Below are 25,278 nucleotides of genomic sequence, written 5' to 3'. Positions count from 1 at the left end.
TAGAACTTTTTGGCCACAACCATAAATGTTACATTTGGACAGATGTCAACAAGGCCTATGATGAATTAACGCCATTCCTACTGTAAAGCACGGAGGTGGATTGCTGATGATGTGGGGATGTGTGAGCTACAAAGGCACAAGAAACTTGGTCAAAGTTGAAGAAAAGATGAATGCAGCACGTTATCAGCAAATACTGGAGGCAAATTTGCACTCATCAGCCCAGAAGCTGTGCATAGGATGTACTTGGATGTTCCAATATGACAACGATCCGAAACGCAAGGCCAAGTGGACCTGTTATTGGCTACAGCAGAACAAAGTGAAGGTTCTGGAGTGGCCATTTCAGTCTCGTGACCTCAATATCATTGAGACACTCTGGGGAGAACTCAAGCGCGCAGTTCATGCAGCAAAGCCCAGGAATTTACAGGAACTGGAAGATTTTTGCCATGAAGAATGGGCAGCTTTCGCATCTGAGAAAATATAGAGCCTCATCCTCAACTACCACAAAAGACTTCAAGCAGTCATTGATGTTAGAGGGGGAAATACATGGTATTAAGAACTGGGGTATGTGAACTTTTGATCAAGGTCATTTAGATGTTTTTAGTTGTAATTGTGATTTAAAAAGAGAAAACACAGTAGTTTGACATTAAATGGCTTCACCCAAGCACTAACCATGAGTGGAAAATATTTTTTTGTGTTATCATTCATGTTCTCTGAAAAAAATGCCAAGAAAGCAAAAAATCTACTGGGATATGTCAACTTTTGAGCACAACTGTAGTAAATGGGGAATTCACATAACGCATGAATAGGTCACCAGTAGAGATGAGCGGACCCTCAGATAACCGGGATCTATTGGTCCCTGTTACATTTTTTTTTTAAAAAATCCGGTCCGGAATCCGGTTCTCATATAAGTTTATGGGGACCAGAATCCGGCGATTAAAAATGGTGATTGAGTGGATGGCAGTGCGTGCGCTGTACTCACTGAGGCTCAGTGTCATGGCTGTATATTCCTTCCAGGTCACACATTCACTTCCGGAGCTGATAATTGAATATACACTGCTTTACCAGCCCACCGGCGCCTGTGATTGGTTGCAGTGAGATGCGCCCCTACTCTGAGTGACAGCATGTCTGACGCTTCGTCTCACAGGCGCTGCGTACGTCTAGGTTGTGCAGTAAAAAAAAAAAAAAAAACAATTGGCGTAGGGTCCTTCTCATATTCTGATACCCAGCACAGATAAACAAAAAAGAAAAATAGCCAGTTAACCGCTTGATGAGAAGACCAGGTATATAGTTCTTCCACTTGTAGCTCAGCGATGGATCAGTACAAGAACCAACTCCACATGGATGAGGAAAAAATTGGAAGAAATCCAACGAGTTTGGTAGAAAAAATTAAAAAATTGCATTTTATTAAAAATATCGGTTTTAAAACTACATAACCAGGTATGAGCTTTAACAAAAAGTGACAGAATATAACATGACTAAGAAGAAGGCGCTTGCCGAAAAGGATCTCATTTAGACCACTATATTCTGTCACTTTTTGCCAAAGCTGATACCTGGTTATGTAGTTTTAAAACCGATATTTTCAATAAAATCAAGTTTTTAATTTTTTCTACCTACAGCTGGTACAGATAGTTGCAGCAGTGGTTTGGCAGATACAGCTCGTATGGATAGTTGCAGCAGTGGTTGCATCAGGTACTGAAACACAGACAGGTATTATTAATGTGGCACACAGCAATACAGCAGTAGCAGCTCAAAAGACCTGACAACTAGCAATTGCCCGGGTTGCCCAAGCACCTCCCTTAAGTGGAGGGTTTCTGAAATACCTAGTGCCTCTCAGCCTATGTAAAAAACCGCAACTGATGACTTTAATATGTCTAGGTCATGGGTTACGGTCTCATCTCTTCCGCCAACACATGAGATTCTGCACCCCCTGGGGATATGTAAGATCAGCTTGGCAGTTTTCCACAGACACCCCCTTTCCTCACAGTCACAGGGAGGCACTGGAGGGAGAGAAGGTGATCCAAGCAACCTCCGACATGGCACCAAACTCTCTCACAATCCTGACAGGCTGCGAAACCCCAGGGAAACAGATTCCTGCCAGCCCAGTAGTACTGCCACCAGTTCCTTGTTAGATATATAAGCCTGATACGTCAACAAGATTATATCGGGCCAGAAACCAGCCTCACTAGCACATAATATTAAACTGAGAACACTGACATGGGAATTTGTGGATCAAGATAAAAGAGCAGCCCAAATTATATATTTAATTTCCTTAAGGGCACACTAGATAAAAAAAACAATGGATATACAGTTGTGATAGTCAGAATTGCAAATACAGGTAAGGGTACAAGTATAAGCAGATATACATAAGTCAGTTACCAGTTTCCTGGGATGCTAGACCTTGGTTGCTGGCAACCTCATGGGAGGTGCTATGGAGCCAGGGGATTTCCAGTTGCTTTCAGCATGTTATGTGACTTGCCCTCCCTACAGAAGAAAGGTCTAGAATATTTCCCAAGAAAAGGGAAACGGCATCATCCAGCTCAACTATAGCGGTCTCTCAGCCAAGAAAATTGACAAACTACATCATGAGAGTGTCATGACAGTTGTAATAATCAGAAAATAAGTTAGTCTATCCATTCAAAAGCAAAGAAGTGGACGTTCATGCAAAATATCAGAGTCAATAAGTCCACTCATCATAAGGTCTATCAGTCCTGGTACGACAAACACAGTAGTGGAGGCGGCTCGTATGCTTCGTAATAGTGAGATCACAGACGTCCAAGCACCGTGCGACGCATGTTGCACAAATCTTTAATGGCCCGAAAAAAGGCGAATAAGCTTTGATTTCAGTATCATCATAACAAGCATCAGCTTGAGTTTGCAAAAAAAAATGAAAAAAGTGGACAGTAGAAGATTGGAAATGGGTGATTTGGAGCGATGAAACAAAAGTCATTAGACTAGATTCTGATGAGTGCAAATGGGTTTGGCAAGGAACAAGGGTAAAAGGGGCTAACAAATCGAGAAATTGAAGGAACTGTCAAGTTCTGTGGGGGAAACCCAATATAATAATAATATTTATTCACTTATATAGCGCCATTAATTCCATAGCACTTTACATACTTCAGCAACACTGTCCCCATTTTGTCTCACAATCTAAATTCCCTATTAGTATGTCTTTGTAGTGTGGGAGCAAACCGGAGTACCAGGAGGAAACCCACGCAAACACAGGGAGAACATACAAACTCCTTATAGATGTTGTCCTTGGTGGGATTTGAACCCAAGTCTTCAGCGCTGCAGTGCTAACCACTGAGCCTCCGTTTTGCCCATATGGGGTTGTTTCACAGAGAAAGGTGTTAGAGACTTGACCAACATTGACGGTGGTCTCAATTCTGTGTTATTTGTGAGCATTCTAGAAGACGAGTTACTTACGAGTATTAGGAGTATGAAAAGGATGACATGTCAAATACATATGTATGATTGTCTATAATATTAATGTAGTCTCCCGCTCAAAGCTGTAGAGGATGCTGAGCTATGGAGCCTGGAAGTCAAATGTTCAAAACTTTGTTACCCTTTTGCTTGTCAGTGTATATACCATTATTTCAGGGTGGAAAGATGAGTTGATCACAGCAGATGAATCAAATATATACCTGTCTGAAGAGAAGAGATGAGTACAGTACTGTTTGGCCAGACGGCATAGTTTGAGAGGGAAGGAGCACTATTTGATTTCTGCAGTGCAGATTTTTCAAAAATAGATTTCAGACTCCAGCTGCAAAGCCCCTGAGGTGTCTAAACAGTGACCCCCCCCCCCACCACCACCTCCAAGTGACCCCTAAGAATTTACATTCCCTTGGGAATTTATCTCTGGGTGTAGTGACTATTTTTACTCAAGATTAATAGGCTTGAAAACATGTTAGATATCTCCAAAAACTTAAGTTACTCTTTCATTGTTTAAGAATGCTACTGTTTGCATCTAATCAGTACTGTATGTTCTGCATGATGGATGGTAACTACAACATTTCCTTATCAAGGAGTACATATTGGGAGTTGCAGGTACAAATGCAATTCAATTCTATATACCTGAGGATGATCTGATCTGGCTTGGTGCTGTATTCATGTACTGATAATGGTTCAGGTGCTGTATTCATGTACAGTTGATGTAGAGTATTACAAAGCAGGAGAGAGATTGTTGCAGGGCAGAACAGGCAGGTATTTACCAACTGCATGTCTGTAAGTTATTACCCCATTGGAAAAAAACACTAAGGGGCACTTTGCACACTACGACATGGCAAGCCGATGCTGCGATGCCGAGCGCGATAGTCCCCACCCCCGTCGCAGCTGCAATAGCGATATCATGGTGATAGCTGCCGTAGAAAACATTATCGCTACGGCAGCTTCACATGCACTCACCTGTCCTGCGACGTCGCTCTGGCCGGCGAACCGCCTCCTTCCTAAGGGGGCGGGTCGTGCGGCGTCATAGTGATGTCACACGGCAGGCGGCCAATAGAAGCGGAGATGAGCGGAACATAAACATCCCGCCCACCTCCTTCCTTCCGCATAGCCGGCCGGGACGCAGGTTGGAGATGTTCCTCGCTCCTGCGGCTTCACACACAGCGATGTGTGCTGCCACAGGAACGAGGAACAACATTGTAACATCGTTCTTTCCCAATTCATGGAAGTGACCGGGGCTACACCGATGATACGATTACGACGCTTTTGTGCTCGTTAATCGTATCAAAAATGCTTTACACACTACGATGTCGAGAGCGACCCCGGAAAAGTGCGTCACTTTCAATTTGACCCCACCGACATCGCACCTGCGATGTCGTAGTGTGCAAAGTGCCCCTAAGTCCCGGATAACCATGTGCAAGTTTCATTTCTGACGTCGTTTAGGACATCTTATGCTTTTTTTTTTAACTCAATATATAACACAGTGGCATCATCCCATCCAATCGACTCAGCCTGAAGATTAGACCATCACTTCTTTTATCTGTTTCACTGCTTTGGAAGCTTTAAGGGTGCTTTACATGCTGCGACATCGCTAGCGATATCGCGAGCGATAGCACCCGTCCCCGTCGTTGGTGCGATATGTGGTGATCGCTACCGTAGCGAACATTATCACTACGGCAGCGACACACGCACATAACTGTTCTGCGACGTCACACGTCAGCCGTAAAATAGCAGAGGAGGGGCGGAGATGAGCAGCCGGAACATGCCGCCCACCTTTTCCTTCCTCATTGCCGGTGGACGGAGGTAAGGAGATGATCGTCGCTCCTACGGTGTCACACATAGCGATGTGTGGTGCCGCAGGAACGAGGAACAATGTCGCTACGTACGAGACAACGATTTTTGGTAAATGAACGACCTCTCATATACCAACGTTTTTTGTCTCTTTTGCAATCGTTTAAGGTCGCTCCTGCCTGTCACACGCTGCGATGTCGCTAACGGCACCGGATGTGCTTCACAAACACCGTGAACCCGACGATATATCGTTAGCGATTTTGCAGCATGTAAATGGCCCTTTAGGCTATGTGCACATGTTGCAGATTTGATTGCAGAAATTTCTGAACCAAATCTGCATCTTCTGGCAGAAAAAATGCTGCCACAAAAACACACTTTTTTGCTATGATTTGCTGCTTTTTCTGCATTTTTTTTTCTTTGCTTTAAATGGTCAAAACGCAGTCAAAAATGCAGAAAGAATTGACATACTGCAGATTTTTTCTGCAACGAAATCTGCAAGGAAAATTCCTGAATGTGTGCACAAGACTTCAGGATTCTCTTAAGATTTTGCTAGCATAAGGATGTCCCTGTAAAATCTGCAAGAAAAAATACAACAAAAACATAAATTCTTAGTAGGGGCCTTACCCACTTAATCTGTCTAAGATGAAAGCCAAATACAGAGGTGTCATTTTTGGTCGCCACTTATAATCCTTTCTGTTTCACAAAATAATTTCACGCGACGTCTGCATCTGTCTGTGACTTTTACAATATTTGTTTCAGGGTGAAGAGCTGACCTATATTAATAGTACAGGGGCATATGTGAGGAGTGATGAGTGGTGTAAAGAAGAGATTCCTACAGATAACTGCACAGGTGAGTAGTAGCAGATTTTACTCCGAAACCGGCTGTTACAATTATGTGGTGATTTTTTTTTTTCTTTATGGTACAGTATGTTACAATGACTTTATTTGTGTGTGTGTGTGTGTGGGGGGGGTGGGGGGGTGGGGGGGGGGGGGTGTTGCACCTAAAGCATTTAAACAAAGAAAAAAGCAACACTTTTTCACATGGTTTTCTCTCAGACAGAACTCTGAATACAGAAGTTTTGCTTCTAACAGTGGACACTGTGCTCAGTGGATGTCTCTAAATTTGGGAGGAAAATGAGGGGTGCATCTTAAAATCTGAATGTAGCTTACTGGGAGGTGGAGAATGGGCGCTGTGATGCAGGCTGCAGTGGGGGCTGGCTGGCTGTGCGGACGACTCGCTGGCTGTGCGGGTGGCTGGCTGTGCAGACTGCGGTGGCTAGGTGGAGCAGGCCGCCGGTGCGGCGTGTTTCCCAGATGCACTGGCTTCAAATACTAGCGCCCGGAGTCGATTCCATCTGTACACACGCCTCCTCCGGCCCATTATTCTCCCAGCAGCGGACTTAAGGAAAATGTCGTCCGGAAGTGGCGCGTGTGTGCTGTTTCTATTTGTCTAAGTTAAAACTGTTATTTAATCTTTTTCATGCTTGTCTCTGCTGCCATCTACTGGTCAGACCTTTCGGCTCCTCTGTTTCTTTTGTCCAGCCAATGGGAGTGTCTGATGACCCTCTTGCATCACATCCTGGTATGTTCATGCCAAACCAGAGTTTGTGAGAACAACATCCCTTATTGGAGCTGCTAGAAGCAAAGTCTTCTGACCGTAGTAGCTTCAGAGACAAGCATCACAGGAGAACTACAATGCCAAGTACTTGGACCCCTGTACTTCTGCATGTCCTTAACCTTTGGAGAATATAAACCTCCATTGTTTCATCTCAGCATGTGCATGTTTAACTCTGGAGCGCTCTGGTCCTGTCTGCCTCACCTATAGGAAAAACGAAGGTAAGATTCTCACAACATCTCACAACTACGCGCCTTCAATCGCCTTTAAGTGGGGACAGAACAGCGTGTGCAGATGAGATCTCGGCTCGTCATTAAGCCGAGAGCTCAATCTGCGTACTTGCTGACTCCAGGCTCCATTTCTTTGAAGCCAGCACCACTGACACAGCATTTGGGACACTCGCCGCACTGTCCTACTCCACACAGAGAGCACAGCCTCCACTGCTGCCAGTAGAGCCACCCCCTAATGGACACCATTGAAGTATAAGATGGACCCAATTTTATTTTTTTTTTTTACCTTTTTTTTAATCTCTAAATTTGGGATGCATCTTTTTGTGCTAAAAGGTGTTCATAGCATGTTAATCTAGGTGAGCAATGAAAAAAAACAGGGACTGGCAAACATGACTACAGAGGACACTGCTGCAAATTATTTTTCATTTTCTGTAATTCTCTCATATTCATATATTCACGATGGAAGCCAATGTTTCCGTTGGCGGCCATCATTTATAAAAGAATATAAAGGACTTGTATCCATTGGTTAGTTCCATAAAAAAATTACAAAATTCTGCACTTGCTCCAAATAAATGGCTTTTTATAAATCCTTCCTTCCACCCTTCTCTTTTTTTTAATCAGATACATTTTTATTTTTCACCAAGTATACAAAACATGTTTATATTTTCAGCAATAACGAACGGAACTATAAACTTTCCCTCCCCAACATCCCCTCCCCCCTCAGCGTACATATTACCCATATTAAGAAAAAAACAAAAAGCCAGCACCAATTGTGCACTTCAGCACTAAACATTCCAAACTGTACTTATTATAAACATTTTGAGATTTTTGGCAAAAAAATGCAATTTCTTGAGCTGCCTCGCCACGTCACGGCAAATCTCATTTGAGGCAGTCCTACACTAAAATATTTTTATAAAATGTGCCATACGGCCTCACATATGAATAGTAGAACTGCTCTTAGCAGCACTCACCTGGTCTATATCAATCCCGTACCCATGACTGAGTCATGGCTGTGGGCGGGACAGGTCCAAGCAAATGCTGCATGAAGTAAATAGCATGTGGACAAAGCCTGATGACTTAATGTGAACAGTCACCAACCGCCAAAATCTAGACAGATGGAATACATCCCAAACTGGGGTGCATAGCAAGGTGGAGGTCAACCACCGACCAATTCAATGAAGATTATATATGAATATTACCCATATTAATATCAAACATCTTACATTTTAACCATTCAATAGCATATATTGGAATGTATAGAACTAACTATCTCTGCCCCTAGTCCAACATCTCCCAACTCTAATATTTATCCATATTGCAACCACGGTTTCCACAATCTATCAAAAAGTGCAAGTTGTTTCCTTTTCCAATATATGCTTCTCTCCATTCGAACAATATAATTAACATATGCGACAAATTCCCCTCTAGTCGGTGGGTCCCCCTGCATCCAGTGTTTGGCAATTACTTTCCTTGCCGCATACAGCAGTCTGGCTATCACTATTTTAAAATTGTTGTCTACTCTAATTTCTTCCACGTAACCTAAAAGACATACCAGGGGTTGTCTGGGAAGTTTACATCTATATGCTCCTTCTATTCTATTAAGAACAGTTATCCAAAAGGCTGCCAACCTGGGGCACATCCACATCATGTGGAAAATGCTGGCACCTTCTCCATTACATCTAGGACAGTCGGAGTTACTCCTCAATCCCATTTTACACATAATTAGTGGGGATCTATATGCCCTATGCACCACATAGAGGTGGGATAATCTTGCTGGTTCACTCATTGATAATTTCGGTATGTATTCCAAAACACTATCCCATACCTCATCAGTGATCCCGTCTATCTCTGCGTCACATTTAGTCCTAGTGTTTACAGGGTGATCAAGCAAATATGTATGCAGTAGGTCCCTATATATAGTAGATATAATTTCTCTTGTGGGTCCACTACTACACACACATTTCAGTACTAGGTCTGCCTGTACCAGCAATGATTGCTTAACCCCCTGAGCCACCACTGCATGCGTCAACCGTTTTGTACTGGTACCACCCAAGTGGGGATATCCCAAACTCATCCTGTATTTGCGTAAACGATTTCAGACGTCCCTGGCTAAGAATTTGCCCCATATACCATATACCTTTTACGTGCCCATTCCTTAATTTTGCCTATCTCAGAGCAGTTTTCATTGTCCCACAATGGAGAGAATTCAGTTATTGCTGTAATCCCTCTTATTTGCTTGATATTCCTCCAGATTCTATTCATCAGGCTAAGTGTGGGGCTCGTTTTTCCTATTCTCCCAAATGATCCGTCCTGCAGTCCGAACACTAATGGCTTCCGATGCAGAACATGCCCTAACAGTCTGGATGCTGGGTCTACCACCCCTAAATCTGCCCATCCCCTGAAATGTTGACTCTGAGCTGCCAGATAATATATTCCCGAATTTGGTAGTGCTAGCCCCCCGTCATCCTTCGGTCTCTGTAGCGTCTCGAGTTTAAGTCTGGCTTGTTTGTTCTTCCATATTAGAGCACGGAACATGGAATCAATCTCCTTAAAGTGACTCTGAGGGATCCAAACAGGAGAATTGTGCAACACATAGAGTATATTGGGCATAAGCACCATTTTAATAAGATTAATCCGTCCTATTACTGATAAAGCTTATTCCAAGCAGTTATCTTACTTCGCAGTTGCTTCAGCAAAGGGACTAGATTAATAGTAATGTAATTCCCAATTGGCATGGATACCTGAATGCCCAGATATCTAAACTGGTCCACAACCCGCAGTCTGTTGACCTAATCACCCAGGATCGACCTATCCACTCCCGCTTCCACCTGAAAAAGATTCGATTTGGTCCAATTGATAGTCAGTCCAGAGTCTCCCCCCCCCCCCCCCGTACCGCTCGATCACCTGCATGGCCCAGCTCAACGATGCCCCTGGGTCTCCCAGAAACAATAGAATGTCATCTGCATAGAGGGCTATCTTTTCTTCTAGATGGCCATATACAATTCCTTTTATGTCTCTGTTCTGCCATATAGCAGCCGCCAGTGGTTCCACTGCCAGAGCAAAAAGGAGAGGCGTGAGTGGACGTCCTTGGCGAGTACCCCTTTGTAGATCCACCGTGTGTGACAACATTCCATTAATCCTCACTTTAGCTACTGGTCTAGTATATAACAGCTGTATCCAGGATATAAAATTAGGGCCAAATCCCATATGTCTTAGCACTCCCCACGGGTGTCCCCATTCCACACTGTCAAATGCTTTATGAGCATCTAATGAAGCTATTACTCTCTGTCCCGGATTGTCCACCGGCAGTTGCATGTTAAGGTATAATCGTCGTATATTTTTTGCCGTGGATCTATTAGGCATAAAACACGCCCTCTTTTGATAAAGCGAGCGGCGAAACGTATGTCAGGGGTGGCGGGACGCGTGGCCAGACATTCTATCCAGAAACTTCAGGAAATATCTATCCAGGTAATTTTACCTTTAATGTATTTAACTATGAATGTTTTTCCCTGCCGCCCATGACAGCACCACATGAGAGATAGGTTCCGCCCACATCAGGACAGGAAACCCACTGATAAAAAGGCGGTACCTCTCCTCCACATCAGTTTGGTTTCCTGTCCTGGTATGGACAACCCATTGCTGTCCCAGGTCCGACCCGGTGTGGAAGCCTGGTACTTACCTGAAGCCGGTGCTCGGGCCTGGCTGCACCCCCCCCCCTCGGTCCTCAGACCTCTGCGGCGGTGAGGCGCGGGCCTGGAGCGGGAGCTCGGCCCGGCGTCGCTCCAGGGATGTGCGCACTCACGGCGGCCGCTGGAAGGCTTGTCCCTGCTGGGCAGCACGCTGGAGTGAAGCTGGACGCTCCGGCCGGAAGTGACGCGATTCCATGGTGACGTGCGCAATGCGACCAGGAAGTGACTGGTGTGCGCATGCGCACTAGGATCCAAGATGGCGGCGCCCTTGTAACGAGGGATCTCTGTTTCAAATATGACCGGCGCTTGGGACTGGTGAGTTTTTTCTCCTCCATTGTTACCACTATGGCAGGAGATTCACCCCGCAGCAAGGAGCAGCGCAAGGAGTCGCCACAGCGTGGCTCGGAACGTGGCTCTGCGGATCGTTCCCGGAAGGCTGTATCCAGTCCGGGCAGCGTTCGGTCGGTGGGTCCCAAGAGGTCCAAGGGAGATAAGAATCCGCCTCCTGATCCGGTATTGCCAGGAGTCGTGGGGGTGAGTGGACTTCGTGGTCTTCCATGTTTCTAAGTCCCCGTTTCCGTGTCCCCTCTCTTGTTAGGTACCGAAAAAATGTGCCTCCAAGCAGCGTCACAAGGAATGTGCCATATGCCAATCCTCCCTGTCTTCGGATTACACCAAGGCCCTGTGTGCAGGCTGTATCCAACAGACCCTACTCAAAGAGGGGCCGGGGTTCTCATCTGAATTGCGTTCCATTATCAGAGCAGAAGTACAGGAGTCCCTTAAATCCCTTAAGGGGGACAAGAGGCGCAAGAAATCCCGTCATCCTAAGCTGTCTACTCCCGATACCTCGGCGGGTTCGGCTCAGGGCTCTCGGTCGTCGGGCTCCTCGGGATCCTCCCCCTCCGATTCTGGCTCCTCTTCCTCTTCCGGTGAAGGTGGTCGTCCTTGTTTCCCTACAGCAGACGTAGGACCTTTGGTGAAGGCAGTACGTTCGACCATGGGCATAGTGGACCCCAGGGGGCCCGAATCTACCCAGGATGTCATGTTTGGGGGCTTGGATTCCAGGAAGCGTAAGGGGTTTCCCATTCCCCAGAAGGTTCAAAGTCTCATTGCTGACCAGTGGAAAAAAGTGGACAAAAGGTTGAATCTTAGCTCTTCCCTTAAAAGGAAGTACCCTGTGGATGAGGAAGCGTCTACCTCTTGGGATAGAACCCCGAAAATTGATGTCGCTATTGCCAAGGCGTCTCGTTCCACTACCTTGCCGTTTGAGGACTTGGGGTCCCTTAAGGATCAGCTGGATAGGAAGGCTGATGGTTTTCTGAGAGGTACATGGGAGTCTACGGCAGGTGGCTTGCGCCCTGCCGTGACCAGCGCCTGTGTTGCCCGGTCTTTAATGGTGTGGCTTCAGCAGTTAGAAGACCAGTTGCGCAATGACACTCCTAGGAAAGATATTATCTCGTCCTTGCCCTTAATACAGGGTGCTGCTGCCTTTATGGCTGATGCCTCGGTTGATTCTTTAAGACTGTTTGCCAGGTCGGCGGCGCTTTCCAATTCCGCGCGTCGGGCCCTCTGGCTGAAAACTTGGAAGGGTGATGTCCAATCCAAGGGGCGACTATGCAGCATGCCTTGTGAAGGTGCCTATCTTTTTGGCTCTGGCCTGGACGACCTCCTCACTAAGGCATCCGATAAGAAACAGGGGTTTCCAGTTTTTCCGGTGGCGTCCTCTCGCAGCCGGCCCTTTCGGAGACGTCAGTTTTTCGCAAAGAAGTCTCAAAAACCGCAAGATCAGTGGAAGGACCGTAGAAAGAATACCTCGGGCTTTCTCTTTGGCAAGCACTCCGATAATAAGCCCAAGCCCTCTCAATGACGCCTGTCATCAGGTAGGGGGTCGGCTGTCCCTCTTCCTCCATGCATGGCAGGCGATCTCCTCCAACAAGTGGCTCCTTCAGATTGTGGCGGAAGGGTTAAAATTGGACTTCCGTTCACCCCCTCGGGGGTCTCTCATAATAACATCCTTGCGGTCCCCAGAGCGGCAGATGGCCTTGGAAGTAGAAGTGCTAACTCTCCTCTCGAGGAAAGTCGTTCAGGAGGTCCCCATAGGTCAAGAAGGGGACGGCTTTTACTCCACACTGTTTCTGGTTCGGAAGCCGGACTCCACCTTCCGCACCATCTTCAACCTGAGGAGCTTGAATTTGCATCTGGTGCAGCGAGCCTTCAAAATGGAGACCATGAAGTCAACTGTCAGACTGTTGTATCCAGGGTGTTTTATGGCGGTCCTCGACTTGAAGGACGCCTATTATCACATCCCTATTTTTCCGGCTCACCGGCGGTTCCTCAGGTTCGCACTACACGTCTCCGGGAGGCTGAGACACTTCCAATTCGCAGCGCTGCCATTCGGGCTTTCCATGGCCCCGCGGATCTTCACCAAAGTCCTCGCAGAGGTCATGGCACATGTCAGGGAACAGGACATATTGATCGTTCCGTATCTGGACGACCTCCTGATAGTGGGTCAGTCGGAGTCTCTATGTGCGGCTCATGTGACCAGGGTCATCACCATCCTGGAAGGCCTGGGGTGGGTGGTGAATCTGCGGAAGTCCAGACTCCAGCCTCTCCAATGTCAGGTCTTCCTGGGTCTCGTCCTGGACTCTACGAGTCAGTTGTGCCACCTGCCGGTGGACAAGGTCACCAGGATCTTGTCCTTAATCTCTTCCGTAAGGAGTTGCCCAGGCATGTCCTTACGGCAGGCTATGTCGCTGGTCGGGACTCTTACCTCTTGCATCCCAGGGGTATGGTGGGCCCAGCTGCATTCCAGAATCCTCCAGTTGGAGGTCCTTCGGTTTCAGAGACTGTTTGGAGGCTGCTTGGAGAAGAAGTTGACCCTGTCTGCAGACTCCTTGCACTCCCTGGGTTGGTGGCAGGACCCCTCTCACCTCCGGACGGGGGTTCCTTGGCTTTCCCCAGTCACGGACACAATAGTCACGGATGCCAGCCGTTGGGGGTGGGGCGCCCATCTGCGCCAACAGGTGCTTCAAGGTCCCTGGGACGCTCGGTTGGTCAGACAGTCCTCAAACTACAGGGAGCTCATGGCGGTTCTCAAGGCACTAGAGGGGTTCCTCCCCTCCTTGAGAGGTCGCCATGTTCGGGTCCTTTCAGACAACAGGGTGACTGTGGCGTACGTCAACCATCAGGGAGGCACCAGATCCCCTTCTCTTCTGGCTCTGACTATGCGCATCTTCCAGCTAGCCGAACAACATCTCTCCTCATTGACAGCTCTTCATATCAAGGGGGCGGAAAACGCGGAGGCAGACTTCCTCAGCCGGCACTGTCTCAGTCAGGGGGAGTGGTCCTTGGACCCGGGGGTCTTTCGCAAGCTCACGCTTCTATGGGGTGCCCCTGTTCTCGACCTGTTCGCTACCAAGGCGAATCGGAAAGTGGACAGGTTCTGCTCTCTCAACCCCCGAGACGATCCTGTTGCCCTCGATGCCTTCCAGATGTCTTGGTCTCACGGCCTCCTGTACGCGTTTCCTCCCCTGATCCTGTTGCCTTCGGTTCTCCGGAAAATCCGGACCGACAGAGCGGAGGTTATTCTCATCGCCCCCTTCTGGCCGAAACGGGCATGGTTTTACTGGCTGCGGACACTGTCTCTGGTGGATCCTTGGGTTCTCCCGGACGCCCCTCATCTCCTGTCCCAGGGCCCAGTCCGTCACCCCCCCGACCCGGCTCTCCATTTGACGGCTTGGCGTTTGAGCGGCGGCTGCTAGCTCGACGGAGGTTTTCTTCTTCCTTAATCGATACTCTTCTTCGCAGTAGGAAAGTGGTCACCACGGCCATTTACGGTAGGGTCTGGAAGCGCTTTCTCCTTCAGTCGAGGGCTCGGGCGGAGGGCCCCCCTCCTATCTCGGCTATTCTAGAATTCCTCCAGAGGGGGTTGGAATTGGGGCTCTCCACCAGTATGCTCAAGGTGCAGGTGTCGGCCTTAGGGGCTCTGTTTCATTGTAGTCTGGCACAGAATGAATGGATTTGCCGGTTCATTAAATCTAAGTCCAGGTCTGTGCCTGTTCAGGCTCCCAGGGTTCCCCCATGGGACCTTAATTTAGTGTTGGATGCCCTCACAGGGCCACCGTTTGAGCCCTTAGGGGAAGTCCCTCTCAAACTGCTGTCCCTTAAGGTTTTTCTCCTCGTCGCACTCACCTCGGCCAGGCGGGTGGGGGATCGCCAAGCCTTGTCTGTGGTTCACCCTTATACCCAGATTCTGGATGATAGGGTAGTGTTGCGGACTGATCCCTTCTACTTGCCCAAGGTTTCTACACCTTTTCATCGGTCCCAAGAGATCGTGCTCCCTTCCCTCTGTGACCCCCCTCGGAACGAGAAGGAGGCTAGGTTACACACGTTGGATGTCCGGAGGGCCTTAGTCACGTACCTAGATAGGACTAGGGAATGGAGGAAGTCTCAGGTCCTGTTTGTCACTTTTCAGGGGCAGTCCAGGGGGCATGGGGCTTCTAAGGCTACCTTGGCCAGATGGGTCAGGGATGCCATCGGTTTGGCGTACTCGGCTAAAGACGCCACTCCTCCTCCGGGCATAAGGGCGCACTCCACTAGAGCAGTGTCTACGTCTTGGGCAGAGAGGGCGGATGCCTCTATTGACCAGATCTGTCGGGCGGCTACTTGGTCGTCTCCTGGGACTTTCTTTCGGCACTATAGGCTGGACTTGTCCTCCACAACTGACCTTTCCTTTGGGAGACGGGTCTTGCAGGCGGTGGTCCCTCCCTAAGGTGGATGGTCTATATAAATCTCTCATGTGGTGCTGTCATGGGCGGCAGGGAAAAATCTTAATTACTCACCGGTAATGGGATTTTCAATAGCCCATGACAGCACCCTTAGTTCCCCCCCTTTTCACTGGTTGTGGGCACCCTTCGGGGAGTGTTAGTTATGGGTGTTTTTCCTTGGGTGGTGGTATGATTAATCTGTTTGTTGTGTTTTGTTGGTCCTCTCTGGCTCTGAAAACCTACTGATGTGGAGGAGAGGTACCGCCTTTTTATCAGTGGGTTTCCTGTCCTGATGTGGGCGGAACCTATCTCTCATGTGGTGCTGTCATGGGCTATTGAAAATCCCATTACCGGTGAGTAATTAAGATTTTTTTCCGCCTGTTGTTAGTTAGGTTAGCTCTTCTAGCCAGGAAAACTGCATGGTAATGTGTTGACAGGCTATTTACAACAGTGAACACTAGATGGCAGTGCAATTCCATATTTACATGCTTGCGGATTAGTGGCACTGGTTTTTTCATGTATATATAGCCTGACTATATGAGACTATAGATTTAATATGCTATAATATATAACCTTGTGTCACTATATACTGTATGCTTGTAATTTTATGGGAATATCAGTAATGCAACATTGGTGTTCTTGTAGAACAAATCTTCTGTCAAGGATAATATGCAGCAATTTCTTCTTTCTGGCTGCAGCAAAGTCATGATGTATGGCTAATGTATACAGTTTGGAATAATTATTGTATCCTAGGGTAGACATAATTTTACTCAATATATCTAGATTTCATGCGCCCCCCAGGTGGCTCTCTTGTTTATATGTAAATTAAATGAAATTGTTGAGAATAAAAATTGAATATTTCATAGCTAATTCTCGGTGTTTATTCACTTCTTTCCTGGTCGGGTGGCATCCCGGGGCCAGGTTGTGGTAGCTACGATAAAACCCGACTGATCCTGGTGGATTAGGGTAGATATCACTTCTGTTAATCGATTAGAGCAGACCTGGGCAAGGGGCGGCCCACGGGCCACATCCGGCCCGCCTACTGTCTGTGACCGGTCCGCCCATTAGATCAGAGTTGGAGACATGGTGCCGCTTCTCCTGCCGGGCAGGAACTTTTCAAATGACACACTCACGCTGTACTGACGACATCAGGGCGCGCGTGTGTCACAGAGAAAGGTGCCGTGCAGGGAACAGAGGACAGATTCCTGCGTTCCGCTGCTACACTGTGCGGAGCTTCAGGATCGGTCCTCTGTTCCCTGCGGCAGCTTTCTCTGTGACACACGCGCGCCCTGATGTCGGCAGTACAGCGCGTGTGTGTCATTTGAAAAGTTCCCGCCCGGCAGGAGAAGCGGCACCAGCCGGTGCCTGGACAGAGAGACGCAGCGGCGGGGGCAGGGGCCGTACAAGAACAACAGCGGCGTAGCCAGGGCCCGTACCAGGGAAGAAGCAGCTCAGCGGGGGACCCGTACGGAGGTGCCTGAGGAGGGAGAGGTGAGTGGTCACTAATAACCTGAGGGGAAAGGGAAGTGGGGGAGGGGGGGTAACTGGTGTAATATTTGGGTGTAGTGATGTAGTATATGAGAATGTAGTGATGTAGTTTTACAGGGGCAGTATATAGTGCTGCAATGTATTACAGGTGAAGTATATAGTGCTGTAATGTATTACGGGGGCAGTATATAGTGTGTGTGTGTGTGTGTGTGTGTGTGTGTGTGTGTGTGTGTATATATATATATATATATATATATATATATATATATATATATATATATATATATACAGTATAATATATATATTACAGTATTGGGTAAAATTGAGTTAATTATATCAGTCCAACCCTCTAAAAGGATCCCAAGTTCTCATGTGGCCCCATGAGAAATTTATTTGACCACCCCTAGATTAGAGAGTACTTTGGCCAAAATTTTTACATCCGTCGATAACAGTGAGATGGGCCTGTATGATTCGGGGAGTTTTGGATCCTTATCCTCTTTAGGTATTACTGTTATTATCACCTCCCTCATAGACTCTGGCAGTATCCCCCTCTCCCTTGTCTCCTCCAAGACACTCAGCAAATTGGGTAAGAGTATTTCTTCTAAAGATTTGTATACCTCCACCGGTAGACCATCCACCCCCGGGGCTTTTTCATTTGATATGCCATGCAAAGCTCTCTCTATCTCCTCAAGTGTGATAGGGCCCTCTAGACTGTGTTTCTCTGTATCTGTAATTTTGGGTAATGTCATTGTACCCAAGAAAGCCTTTAGGTCGCTCTGTCTCATCTCCCCTCTAGTGGAATATAATTCCTCATAAAAGGCTGCGAACGTGTCCAGAATATCTACCCCCTCCGTAACCAAATCTCCCGTTGTGGTGCGAATGCAATGCACAAAGGATGATTATCTCTGGGCTGCCGTCACCACCGACAACAGATGTCCCACCTTTTCTCCCTCCGCATAAAAGTTCTCTTTTTGAAAAGCCTGCTTCCTAGCTACTTTCTCCAATAGCACCTTATTAAAGGGAACCTGTCATCAGAAATTTAGCTTTAAACCTAAAAGTTTCCCCCTCTGAAGCTCCTGGGCTGCATTCTAGCAATGTTCCTGTACTTTTTGTGCCCCCTTTGAAACCAAATTAAACACTTTATAAAGTTGTACCTTTTTGTCTGCAATTCTTGTAAATTCTCCATGGGGCGGGCTCTCTGGCGTCCGTTGCTGTCCCTCCTGCAGATTGACGCCGTCCCCCATTGCTCCATTTCATATCTCAGGACGCCACCCACTGCGCCCAAGGTGCTGTGCACGCGAGGACCGCTGGTGACGTGGTCGCATGCACGAGATTATGGGTGGCGCTCTGATTGCATCGCAAGTGCCCGCCCATAATCTCGTGCTCGCCCTTTCCCCTCTGCCTCCAGTGTTCTGCGCAAGCGCTGGAAGATGACCCGACGTCACCTCCTTCCCATCCTGCCCAGCAGGAAATAGATGGGAGGAGCGGAGCAGGCCACCACAGGATACGAGGAAACGCGGAGAGGATCTGAGCGTCGTACACAGTAAAAAAAACATGTAAAATCAAATAAAGACACACATTGTCTCCTGAAAAGTGAAAGGCACTAAACATTTTTTTTTTGTAACCTGTGCTGTGCTGCTCCGCTCCTCCCATCTATTTCCTGCTGCAGGGCAGGATGGGAAGAAGGTGACGTCGGGTCATCTTCCAGCACTTGCGCAGAATGCTGGAGGCAGAGGGGAGATCGCGGTCATGAGATTGTGGGCGGGCACTTGCGATGCACTCACAGCACCGCCCATAATCTCGTGCATGCGACCACGTCACCAGCGGTCCTCGCGTGCACGGGACCTCGGGCGCAGTGGGCGGCGTCCTGAGATATGCAATGGAGCAATGGGGGACGGCGTCAATCTGCAGGAGGGACAGTAACTGACGCCAGAGAGCCCGCCCCCATGGAGAATTTACAAGAATTGCAGACAAAAAGGTACAACTTTATAAAGTGTTTAATTTGGTTTCAAAGGGGGGCACAAAAAGTACAGTAACCTTGCTAGAATGCAGCCCAGGAGCTGCAGAGGGGGAAACTTTTAGGTTTAAAGCTAAATTTCTGATGACAGGTTCCCTTTAACTTCTTCCTGAGCTGCTTTTAGCTTCTGCCTATTCTCTGGTGTGGGCTGTGTTACCATCTCTGCTTCTGCTCCCTTCAAGACCTCTAAGCAATCAATTTCCCCCTGTCTACTACGAGACTTACATCGGCAAACGTCTCTAAATAAAAGGCCTCTCAGGTATGCCTTCATGGCGTCCCTAACTACCAATGGATCCGCAGTACCTCTATTAAGGGCAAAATATTCCAGAATCTCACTGGTTATACAGTCCATGTCAATACGTTTTACCCAAACCGGATGTAGCTTCCATTCTCTTGTTAGCCTCTCCCCTACTCCCCGTTTTTTAATAGATACCAGTATTGGACTATGATCCGATATTGCTCTAGCCAAATATTCAACATTTGAAATTCCAGAATCCATCATTTCATTTCCCAAGGCCAGGTCTATATGGGAAAGCGTACCATGGGTCGCTGAGTGACAGGAAAAACAGGTCACCCCTAGATTCCTTATCCTCCAAACGTCTACCAACCCCAATTCTTGAATAAAGATACCAAATGCTGTCGCTCCGTCCCTCCTCGCCTCTCGTGAGTTTCTGCTCCTGTCCCAATATGCATTTATGATATTATTAAAGTCACCGACCAACAAGAATGGCAAAATCCCCCATTTAGCCGAACGCTCTCTCACCTCTGTAATTTTGACACTAGTGTAAGGCGGTGGAATATATATAGCAGTGATGCATAATAATTGTCCATACAACTTACAGATCACCATTACATATTGTCCCTCTTTATCTATCCATGTCTCCACTTCTTCATATAGGGCGGATCTATGGACTAACACAGAGACCCCTCTAGCATAACTAGAAAAAGTAGAGTGATATGCCTTTTGCACCCATCGCTTGTTCAGTACATTTGTCGTTTCGCTCGTCAAATGCGTCTCCAATAAACACATTATTGATGGTCTCTGGTCTAGCATATATTTTATCATTGCGTCTCTTCTACCTCTATCTGACAGCCCCCTTACATTCCAACATAATATTTTAATCTCCTCTCCCATGTTGAAAATTACTGGTTATCTTTAAACAAACATCCCGTCCCTTTGTACGCTGAGTCTTTCCCGTCCCTAACCCGCCCCTTAGAACCACCCCAACAAAACTCCTCCACCTCCGATTTACATCTTTAACTCCCTTATAGGGAATGAGGTCTGTCTCCCCTAGACCGGTCAACCTCCTTCCTCCTTTTCTCTCATACCAAACCTGTCTCATCCCAGTGAGCAGAACCCCTTAACTCCCCTCCAGCCTTCACCATATTCGTTTTCATTTGCATATATCATATAATGTAAACTACTAACATATGAATTTTTGAAAACTTAAACATTTATCAATCGCTGCCGCACGGCCAGAAGAAAAAAAAAAAAAGGGGGGAATTATTATCCTCCTCCTGTCATTGTCCAGCTTAGTGTTAGGAAACTTCTCCCTGCCCCATCTAACACTCAGGGACAGGAGCAAGAGATCAACAATAATAACCTGGAAGAGAAAGGGAAAAAAAAAAAGTGTACCGTCACTGCCATAAAAATGGGCTTATGAAGTCTCCTTCTCCTCTAGCATATGCAAATGCTTGTGAGTAGCCAGTCCTGTAGTCCAGGAAAATCACGAAATTGCAGTGTCACTCATAGCCAGCTTCTATACTTCTCTTGTTGTTTGCAGCTTTCTTGCATTGGTGTCTATCCATTTCATGGCCTCCTCTGGATAAAGAAAAAAGTGCACCTTCTCCAGTGCTGCTACTCGAAGTTTTGCTGGGAACATCATGGAATATTTAACCCCCAGCTCACGGAGTCATCTCTTTACCCCTGTAAATTGCATTGTTTGCTTCTGTACCGGTACTGAGTAGTCAGGGTATATAGCCACTGGGTGTCCATCAATTATCAGGTTCTCCAGATCCCGCGCCTTGCGTAGAAAAATATCCCGGTCCCTGTAGTTAAGCAGTTTCGCCAGCATCATACGGGGCCCCTTGCCGGGTGGTTGCGGTTGCATTGGGACTCTGTGCGCCCTCTCAATTGCATTTAACTTGGTCAAATTATCAGCGCCAATCTTTTCTTTAAGCCACGTTTCTATGAATTCAGTAGGATTTCTTCGGTCTACTTTTTCTGGGATGCCCACCAGTCTTATATTGTTCCTCCTGGAACGGTTCTCCAAGTCATCCGTTTTTGCAGACAACTCAGATATTTGCTGCTGGATCTTTTTCTCTGCTTTTTGCAGTGTAACTATATGATCCTCAGCTGCCCCCACACTTTCCTCCACAGCACTGGTTCTCATATCAGTTTTCTTCTGATCTTTTTTGAGAGTAGCTATATCTTCCTGTATTCCCAGCACCTGCTGGGTTAATGTTGTGAGGGCCTGTTTGCAAAAGGAGACCACCTGAAACACATCCTTAATAGTGGGGTTCTCCTGTATTTCCTCTGCTACCTGCTGCTCTCCTGAATCCTCCTCCTGTTTATCTTCTCCTGGTTTTCTCTCTATTCCTTCAGCCTCCTCCAGATCTTCCTCCTCCTCCAGATCTTCCTCCTCCTCCTCCCCTTTCTCCTCTACCATCTTACTGGGCCCCTCCAGAGAGTCCTCTGATTGTCTTGCAAACTGTGCCAGCTTTGCAGCTGCTGCCATGCAATCCTGGCAGGCTGTGTTAGCTTTCTCCGCCTCCTCTCTGACCTTGGTGCCATTTTGTGATCCAGGCCCTCTGCCTGCTGCAAGTTCCCTCTGTCGTTGCCTGGACATGTTGCCGGTTCAGGAGCTGAGACTTCTCCTGCTGGATGCCGGTACCTTCCCCTGCCCTCCGGTGTCACTATAATCATCAGCCGTGCGGCGGCTCCAGCGGTATCACGGTGAGTCAGCAGGAGAGTGTCTCCCTGTGTGTGCTCACATCCCGGTCCAGGCTCCGCCCCCCCCTTCCACCCTTCTCTTTGCTAGACTGTATGTTGGTAGGGTGTGTATGATTGCTCTTACCACCTCCTACAGAAAGATATTTTCAGAATCCTTCTTTAACTCCTGAATCTATGAAAATGTTAGTGTCTGTCCCTCCCAGCTAACACTCTTTCACCTTTTCCACTCTGTCCTTAACTCTACTACTTAATCCACCTCTCCCCTCATTACGCTTATGCTTTTCTCCTCTACAAATCTATTCAGTGGCTTCCAATTACCTATTGAATCCAGTAGAAAATACTAACATTGACCTTCAAAGCCTTCCATAAGCTATTCCCTCTATACATCTCCTCAACTAATCAGCTGATATGTACACACACCTACTCTTTGGGCCTCCAAAAACCTCCTTCTCTCCACCACACTTTAATGTTCCTCACTCAAGATCACCCTCAAAGACATCTCCCAAGTATCCCACATCCTGTGGAATTCCGTACCCCAAAATATTCAATTATCCAACACACTCAAAACCGTCAAACTTGAAAAATTATCTTGTCAAGAAGCTTACAGATTGCAATGACCCCACTGCCACCTCACTACCACTGGAGCTGATGGAACCCCAACGTACTGTCTCTGTTCCCAGCATACTTTAGACTTTAAGCCCACAAGGGCAGTGCTCTCTCCCCTCCCAAACCATTCTGTCATTTTTAATTTGTTCACTGTAATTTATATCTGTATTTTGTATGTAAACCTTTTAACATGTACAGCACTATGGGATTAATGATGCTTTAAAAATTAATAAGGTGAGACAGACATCTCCTAAAAACACTAACTTAAAGTCCCTTTGAGTCTCCACTGATCAGGTAATTGGAACAGTTAGTGAAAGGCGAAGTGAAATATGAACCTATGGGGAAGATGACTACAACAGTGAAGCGAAAAATTGAAACCACATCACATCATAGCCTAACATCATAATCTAATAGACCCTGCTTTGTGGACTACGGTCATAGTCATTTGATTAATTTGTATTACAATCTGTGTGGAGATGTATAAAACAGATAATATTGATATAATTTCAATAGTGTTTTTGAAAAATAATAACTTTTATTCTTGGCAGATAACTGTACCAGGAGCTCAGAGGAACATCTGATATCAGATTTTGCAGCAGATGATCATTTTATTGCACCATTTATATGTGAAGAACATTTCATTATCCCAGATGCATCTCCAGCTTTTCTCAGAAAAAATCTGTCATCTGATTATTTTCAACAGGTCCTGTCTTCTGCTTCATCAAAAACTAATGTGCAACGCAAAAGTCATAGGAAGACTGTTGAACATAAGCAAGCTCTTAAAAAAGTGACACAATTTTCATGCTCAAAATGTGGGAAATGTTTTAATAAGAAATCACATCTTATTGTACATCAAAGAACTCACACAGGGGAGAAGCCATATTCATGTCCAGAATGTGGGAAATGTTTTAAAGAGAAAAACTATGTTGTTACACATCAGAGAAGTCATACAGGGGAGAAGCCATTTGCTTGTTCAGAATGTGGGAAATGTTTTAATCAGAAATCACATCTTGTTAGACACCGGAGAACTCACACAGGGGAGAAGCCATATTCATGTTCAGAATGTGGGAAATGTTTTAATCAAAAATCACATCTTGTTACACATCAGAGAATTCACACACTGAAGAAGGGATTTCCATATTTAAAATGTGAGAAACGTTACAAAGAGGAATCCAAACTTGTTACACAACAGAGAATTTACACTTGGCAGAAGCCATTTTTATGCTTAATATGTGGTAAGTGTTTTAAGCAGAAATCGCATCTTGTAAGACATCAAAAAATTCACATAGGGGATAAGCCATATTCATGTTCAGAATGTGGCAAACGTTTTATACAGAGATCACATCTTGTTGCACATCAGAAAATTCACACAGGAATGAAGCCATTTTCGTGTTCAGAATGTGGGAAATGTTTTATAGAGAAAACAAATCTTATTAGACATCAAAGAATACACACATAGTAGTGATTTACCTTTTTTTTATCTTTATGTATAAGAAAAAAAATGCAAGTCTTAGTAATAATTACAAGTAAAAGGGAAAACAATTTGGAGCATTTGGTGATTATTAGAAAATGTGTATAATTACTAATGATTGTTATCGAAAAGTAATTAGTATCATAAAATACACCTTTGTATGATGCATATCCATATAAACTATCTAGTAAATAGATAAACATATTTTCTGATGCTGCTTTCTTCTGTGTGATATGACATCGACAATGCTGCTATACATAATCAGGACAGTTGCCATCTAACACCCAGCCCGAAATAGGTTTTGTAAATAATAAAAATTCCCTTAGTCATAGTTTAAACTTATGGGAACATTTGAAAATAACATTGGACAATCGTTTGTAAATACAATTTGACCCGTTGTAGACCAAAATACAAAAAGACAAATATACTTAGCTGACTAATAAAATTATAGGTGTAAATTTTACATAAACAGAACATTAAACTCAGATCATCTACGACCTCTTTAACTTTATAATTACCATCCAAAATATACATACATATACACTTTTTTTTTTTCTTTTAACTGCATATCTACAGACATCACATCTACTACTGTTACGGGTGACAGACAGTCATGTGGTTTCTGGCCGTAGAAGGTCATAACGTTTGGCTGTGCAGAATGCTTCCTGACTTTCCATTCTTCCTGATGTCAGTATTCATTGGTATAGGTAGCTTTCCTGCTGGATTCATCTCTCTCCCTTTTGGACCCAGCAAAACCTCGCCTTCCACCCAGCTGCTGATCATCAACATTCTCTTGGTGCTTATTATTATTTATTATTATAGTGCCATTCATTCCGTGGCGCTTTACATGTTAAAAAAAGGGGGGTATATATAGACAGTACAATATTCATGAACAATACAAAGCACAGACTGGTATGGGAGAAGAAGACCCTGCCCACGAGGGCTCACAATCTAAAAGGGATGGGTGAGGATACAGTGGGTGAGATACCCCTTCCTTCCTTGCACTGGTGCTGGTCATATTTTTAGTTCATTCAAGACCTGGGTGCAAGCAGGTAACTTGTACTTCTCTGTGGTATTGTTGCTGAAAACTTTGCTGTACTTCTACCAGTGTCATCTGTGGATAAGTAGTTCATGCATTTTCCCCTGTGTGTCCTCCTTTTGTCTTCTATAGTGTTTAGTGGGGTTGACGAAGAGCTCATCCCATCTGTTCC

General features: G+C 46.1%; 2 protein-coding genes across 2 annotated transcripts in view; both read left to right on the top strand.

Moving 5' to 3' along the window:
• LOC142311947 (gastrula zinc finger protein XlCGF66.1-like) overlaps positions 1 to 23,415 on the top strand; it is a 36,796-nt gene extending 13,381 nt beyond the window's left edge. The window contains exons 6-7 of the mRNA XM_075350817.1: positions 5,992 to 6,082; positions 23,300 to 23,415. Of these exons, the coding sequence (XP_075206932.1) occupies positions 5,992 to 6,082; positions 23,300 to 23,328 (120 nt within the window). The 3' untranslated portion in view covers positions 23,329 to 23,415. The remainder of the gene's footprint in view (positions 1 to 5,991; positions 6,083 to 23,299) is intronic.
• The window catches only part of LOC142311956 (uncharacterized), an 81,230-nt gene extending 56,959 nt beyond the window's left edge, over positions 1 to 24,271 (top strand). The window contains exon 8 of the mRNA XM_075350823.1: positions 23,385 to 24,271. Coding sequence (XP_075206938.1) covers positions 23,385 to 24,055 — 671 coding nt within the window. The 3' untranslated portion in view covers positions 24,056 to 24,271. The remainder of the gene's footprint in view (positions 1 to 23,384) is intronic.
• The last annotated feature ends 1,007 nt before the right edge of the window (positions 24,272 to 25,278 follow it).

Source organism: Anomaloglossus baeobatrachus, chromosome 5 (assembly GCF_048569485.1).
Source record: "Anomaloglossus baeobatrachus isolate aAnoBae1 chromosome 5, aAnoBae1.hap1, whole genome shotgun sequence".
Classification (NCBI taxonomy): domain Eukaryota; kingdom Metazoa; phylum Chordata; class Amphibia; order Anura; family Aromobatidae; genus Anomaloglossus; species Anomaloglossus baeobatrachus.
The sequence above is the reverse complement of the archived record's forward strand: the minus strand, read 5'-3'. Positions and strand labels throughout refer to the sequence as shown.